Source organism: Oryzias melastigma, linkage group LG5 (assembly GCF_002922805.2).
Source record: "Oryzias melastigma strain HK-1 linkage group LG5, ASM292280v2, whole genome shotgun sequence".
NCBI classification, from domain to species: Eukaryota; Metazoa; Chordata; class Actinopteri; order Beloniformes; family Adrianichthyidae; genus Oryzias; species Oryzias melastigma.
Window position 1 is genome coordinate 3077527 of NC_050516.1, and position 6705 is coordinate 3084231.

Consider the following 6705-nt stretch of genomic DNA (forward strand, 5'->3'; position numbering starts at 1 on the left):
CGGCGAGCTGCATCTCTACCCGGCACTTTCCCGCTGCTATCAGTTTAACATCGCTTCACAACAGCCGAACATTCACTGAAACGCGTCAGAAGGAACAAACAAACTCCTGAATGCTACAATTTTGAGCAGAGAAGTCGGAAATTAGCGCGTCCTGCAGCAGAATGGAAACACAGATACATGTGCCCGTCGGTTCGCCGGTTATCCGAAAAATTCCGGTTTTCGTGGACGAGCACGACGTGACGGAGGGGGCGATGAAGCTCATCAAGGAGCTGAGGCCGGCGTGGGACAGCGGCAGCGTCAAGACCAAGGTAACGCTAACCGCTGGGCTAGCTAAACATGCTAGGCTAAAGTTGACAGCCGTGTAGCATCAGCACCGGCGGGAGGGAGGGACGAGGGCCGTGCGGGATCAGCCTCAGCGCCGATCAAATCCTCTCACGGAGGCGCTGAGACCTTCTGCTACTTCAGGGGAGTCGGGAAATTCCTGCTTCTCAATTTGTATGGTTCTTATCGAATACATTTAATGGATATAGATGAAATGTGAATGTGGAAAATGTCAAAGTAAACTTAAAGGACAAAACAATATTCTGTATATAACACAACAGTTTAGCAGGCACCAGTTAGCTTTACAAATGTAACTTTAGGTTAACGATTCAGAATTAGCATGTTTGTTCATTTATTTATTTGTTTTTATTTATTTGTTCATTTATTGCTTGTATTTACTATTTTCAACATAATATACTCAGATGCTCTTGAAAAAAAAAGTTTTTTCATTGTTGACGTCTGTAGTTCACTAAGACAGTATAAGGGCCAAAAAAAGAGAATAAAAGTGTAAGAATTATAAGAAGAAAGTGGCCAGTTTACAAGAACAATGTCCTACAACTGTAAGAAAAAAAGAATAAAGAATGAGCTGTACAATTTATATATATATATATATATATATATATATAACATTTTAAGAGAATAAAAATAAGAGAATAGGAAGTGATAAATGTATGACTCAAAATGTCAAACTTTCCCAAGAAAAAGTAGTTTTTTTTGTAAATCAAGATTTTTAGCTCTCGTGTTTTTTTAACAAAAAAAAAACATTAAACATTACTTGTTTTAGTTTATGTTGTGACAATTCAGTGTGATGAGCATCACACTTGCTTTACGTTTTCTGTAAACCTATATTTTTATGTTGACAAAATTTGAGATTTATTTTTTTAAAAACTTTTTTGTAAAATTAAAACTTTTTAATAATAAATCAGAAATGTCATTCGTATAAAATGTTGACTTTTTTTCTAATAATTGATTTTCATAAAGTTCTGACTATTTCCTCTTAATTGTACAACTTATTTTTCACCTTTATTTTGTTATTTTATGGTGGACCAAATCCTCGTCATTACATAACCATATAATTGAAAGGATTTTTAGAATTTTAATTTATGATTGTAGTTTGTCTTATATATTTTTTTCAATATTTTGAGTTTTTCCACTTGCAATAGGAACATGTGGTCATTGAACTGGACAACTTTTATTTTATGAAATCTGATTCTCTTTTTTGTTCTTAATACACCTAATCATTTCAACTATTTTTTCCTAGCTTATCATATTTTTTTCCTATCATATCAGATGAATTTTCATGCTAATCTGCTCATTTGTGCCTCATTGGATTTTTTGGAAGTTCTGAATCACTGATAAGTTGATTACAAAACTTTAAAACAGAAAATTTTGTAATACATGAGAGCATTTCTAAAAGTCTTTGTCTAAATGAAGGAACTAGTCAGTAAAATTGAGTGTGTTGACACTGAGTCATCTTTATTATCAGTCACTGCCCTCTTATCAAATACGGAGCTGGAACTTGTTCATTGTTTTGTTTTATTGGTTTATCTTGAACATCTCACAGTCTAAAAGCTAAAAAAAATGATCTTTCAAAAATATGAATAGAATTTGCAATGTTTTTGAATATATTTTCTCATATTCATGTTTAACTTTTCCAAGGATAAATGCAAATTAAGTCTGCATTGTGATCTCATCTACCTGCAGTTTAGATAAAAAAGCTTTGTTCTTTGTTTTAATAGATATCTCTTTGAGTATTGAAATATATTAAAGAAGCTGCTCACATTGCTCCCACTCTCAAAGAAAAAGTTTCTGCACTGACGTGGACAAAATAAGGACTGTATCAGAGCAGATGAGCAATTTTAGGGGAGATTTATCAGAAAGAAAGTAGAAATTGTGTCAGACTCAAACTAATTCTTGAAATTGGTCTGTTTGATCTCTAGAAAAACATTATGGATGTGATGAAATATCGGGTTCATTTCAGTTTTGGAAGAACTTTAGAACAAAAAGGTGCAGACAGCTGAGAGATCACATTACCTATCATCAAAATAAATCAATAAATAAAAATCTTACACTTTTTTTTGTTTTTACTTATTTTCTTTTTTTCCAAAAAAGTTCAGATAATCTCTGAAAAAACGTTTAAAGGAAAGAAGTTTCTAAAGTTGTTTCAACCTAAACAAATAAAAATAGGCATATTCACAAAAGTAAAAAAAAAAAAAAACCTAAAATAAAGTTGTTTAAAGAAATGAAAGAGGAAATGGTGTATGTCTGGGCTGAAAAAGACAAAGAATTGGAGACAAAAGTAAAAGTAATACCCTTTTATTAGATATGAACAGAAAAGTCAAAATGTTTTTCTGTATTCTTGAGAAACAACCAAAAAATTAAGAATTTAGTTTTTATCTTTTTACTTTGTAATATAAATGTAAAAGAGAATCAACAAATGCCAAAATTAAAAAATAATTTAAGTGTTCAAGCAAGTTGTTCTCTTTATGCTCTTTATTCCTTTATCTTGAACAAGAGAACAAACTCAACATCTCTCTGATCATGTCATCGAACCACAATGCATCAGTCACAAATCTTGTAGTATTTATACTGTAAATATAAATAGAGTTGTTAAAGGGTAGTTCATTTTTATTTTCAAGTGTTGCAATGAGTTATTTTTGTAAAAAAAGAAAATCCATACTTTTTCAAAATTGTGGTATCTGGAAGCTTTTCAAAATAAAATATTTATTTGCATGATGATTTTTTTTTAACCTCCCTTAAGCCCAGACAGTGTCAAACACTAAAAATATCTCAAAAAGAAGCCACGAATGGAGAACTGACCAGATGACTCCAAAAACACAAAAAAGCCTCATTTAAAGGTAGTGAAAGAAGCAGATCTTTAAATTAACAATGGAAACTAAAATGTGGTTGATTATCCCGCAGGAAAACGTTCCATCACTCTCCACGCAAACCTTTGCTCAAGAGCACTTTTGTTCTGAAGTAGAGCAAAGATCCAAACATAGCTCGATTTAGAACATAGTGTGTTCTAGGAAAAGTCTGGACTCAGACCAGACTCAGATTGAGGATTTTTTTTTGGACACAGTTTTTTACAGTTAAGGCGCCCGATGTGACCTTAAGTGTAAGGACACGTCACTGTCTTGCCTGGGATTTGAACCCCTAACCAGGTGATTATCAAGCAGGCGGCTCAATGCAGTGATCTGGAACCATTATGTCATATTGATAGAAAGGATTAATAATTCAAAACCTCCACGTGGAATCGAGCAAAGTCTCCTTACAAACGGAGGTGATGCAATCGTCCGTCGTTCTTTTTACGTCACGTCCATAAAATACTCCTCCACACGTTCTGCTGCGCATCTGATTGGTTTGAGAACAAACAAGCTTGTAGTGGAGAGTCGGGACGAAGCATCTGTACCTTCAAGCAGGAGATAAGGCCACTTCCAGTAACCCTGCAGTGTTATGGAGTGAACGCAGCTGCTGTTTACTGTCTGAGCTGTCAAACACCTGCTGCTGAGAACCCGATAGCCTTCACCTGGATTTGTTTGGACCACAGAGCCCAGCTCCTCTTAACCGTCACCACCCAAACACGCTTCCTGCCAAGAAAATAGGCAAAAAATAGACCAAATAATAATATAAAAAACATATATTGTATTATTTATAATCAGAAGACTGATAAACATATGAATAGGCTATGTGAGAAAATACAATTAAGGAGGAAAATTGAGGTTAGTGAAGTGTTTGTGAACTCATAAAAGTCTCATCAAAAATAGACATACTGGTACTTTAAATAAATGTACAATTATGTGTTTGAGTATAGATGTATATGTGTAAAAACAAGAGTCCATTTTTATTTTGTACAGAGTTTTCACAAAGTGTCATTTATGTAAAAGAGTTAGTAAATGAGTATTGCAAAAAAAAAAAAAAAAAACCTCTAATCTAACTTTCCTGCTCCATAGGCGCTCTGTCTGAATTCCCTCGCTATTTCCTAACCCCTAAAAGACTATAGTGCTTTGGAGTTTTTTATTTCCACATTATTGCTCTTTGAAGTGAGATAGCCATTTGACATTCTCTGCATTTTGGTTCTTAACTGGAGCTTTGTTTATTATTTACCTTAAAATATATGTTATTATTGTAAAGACACATTAGTATTTATTGATAGTTTTATTTTAATGCTGAAAAGGGAATTCAATTAACATATTGTGTTTTTAATTGTTCTAAGAAAAGGTTTTGAAAAAAAAAACATTTGTTTTAAAAATAGTTATATATCATAGATTACCAGGGTACTGTATTGATTATTGCAGTGTTTGGCATGTCGAGATATTTAAACTGAATTTGTAAAAAAAAAAAAAAAAAAACTTGTTATAAAAAACATTTTTTAAGTGCGCAGCAGTTTCATATTTCTGAGTTGAAAAACACATTTTTAGACAAAATTCTGCTAGAATTACGTCAATTGCGTCAACTGTTGAAGAGTTACCATAACAAAAACAATGTAAACACTGGAGCTAATGCTATGATGTTAAAGCTAATTTTTTTTTTTTTGTTTGTTTTGTCTGTCTCAAATTTTGAACGGATAAAGAAGCTCTCGCAAGTCTTACTTTGGAAGCAGGAAGCTTCACTGTCATTTTCTTTTGATATATAAAAACGAAATAAAAATCTTCAAAATATAAAAACAAGGGATGTGAATCTTAAAACGACTCACGATTGAAATTCGATTCCGATTCTTGAAGTGCCGATTCAATTCTGAATTCAAAAATTGAAAACAGAGAAAGGCAATCTTTTGAAAAAGAAATGGTATTTATTTATCATTCTGTCCAAACCTTTTTTATTATTTCAATAGTACTTCTTCCATGTCGTAGCATCACCATGACCTCGGTTTCATAGCTGTAGTGTGGGCCCTCTGCCCTCCTGGGTTTGGTGGGAGTTGTAGTGGTGCACCATGCATGTGACCAGTCCACCGGGATCGAGTGGATCCCCACAATATCAATTCTGTACAGCAGGGTCATTTATATATAAATATATTTTTATTGTTTTTGGTGGCGCGCAGAGGTGGGGTGGAATGGACTACAATGGGCACTTGTTTGCTTTTAAAGGTTTAAATGTTTTCAATGTACAGCGCCTTGAGCTGGCGCTGGCCACAGAAAATAAAAGGAATTAAATGCGTTCATTTACAGCTAAATGCTAACATACTAAAAGGGGCGTGACTATTTCTTCAGATTATTTTACTTTCAGTGACAGTCTAAATGATTATTTACAGTTGTACAATTGAATAATATTCATTTTTATTTTTTTTGTTTAATTAATTAGAGTTTTTATAATGTTTACAACTTTTTCAAATTACTTTTTGTGTCTTTCTCTTCTACAGAAACATGAAATCTCTGTATGAAAGGGTTATGTCCTCGTCTCATTTGATTGATGAATTTTTGTGTCCCCCTGTGTGAGTTTTAGCTTATCGCTTGTCTGTCAACATATTTATCGGCGGTCTTTAGCACTGTATTGTGCGGCGATGGGAAGGGTGCACGTGCGTCTGTTTGTGCGTGCGCTCATAACAGGGAAGCCCCGCATGCCCATCTTTGTGGGGAGTCACGCGTGGAATGTCAGAAATGTGCGAGTGAGCGTCTGGCAGACAGTGTTGTGTTGTTGCTGTGTTTGCGGCATCTCTGTGGTCTGCAGACGCATCGAAAAGCTTTTTATTCCTTTATTTAAAACATTTTGAGGGGAAAAAAACGTGAAAAAGTAAAAAACGGAAGTGCTTTGAGACAGAAAATAAAAGCTGTGCATTCTGAAATATTAGTTGTGGAGGTTTCAGTTAGACATGCCTAATATAATGTAATATTTAAAACAGTTCAGTTAGGGTGGAGTTTAAAAAGCAGGGCGGGGTTTAAAAAAAGGGATTTTACAAGACAGAGGAAACAGCATAGTCAAGCTATGTCCAAACAACTAGCTAGGTTTCCATTGATTATGAAATTGCGCAAATTGGATTCACAATAGTAAATTCCCTTATTGGAAATAAAAAAAATCTTACATCTATTTAAAAAGAAGCTTTTGCGCTTGGAGGAAGTGGTTTTTGTGGCGTATTGAAATTGACATTTTGCTAAACTGCAATCTAAACATTTTTTTTAAATTAAATGAGTCATGTGACCAACAGTGACTTAACCGTTTGGTTTGTTAAGTTATCTAATATAATGAAGTATGAATATATTTCACATATTCTTGAAAGTTAAACTTTTCATCTGGATTTAAACGGCATTAAACTGCTGACCACATTCAGTCAAACAAATTTAAATCAAATCTTATTGAACAAATTAAGTTTTTTATTTTTACCTCATCACTTGCGACTGGTGCTAAACTTCAAAATTGCCTTTAAACGTTTAGCTTTGCACCTTGCAG

The 6705-nt window shown here is 33.8% G+C and overlaps 1 protein-coding gene across 1 annotated transcript in view; it reads left to right on the forward strand.

Annotated features, from left to right (window-relative positions):
- Positions 1-6705, forward strand: part of etnk2 (ethanolamine kinase 2) — an 18748-nt gene that overhangs the window by 395 nt on the left and 11648 nt on the right. The window contains exon 2 of the mRNA XM_024269340.2: positions 105-308. Coding sequence (XP_024125108.1) covers positions 162-308 — 147 coding nt within the window. The 5' untranslated portion in view covers positions 105-161. The remainder of the gene's footprint in view (positions 1-104; positions 309-6705) is intronic.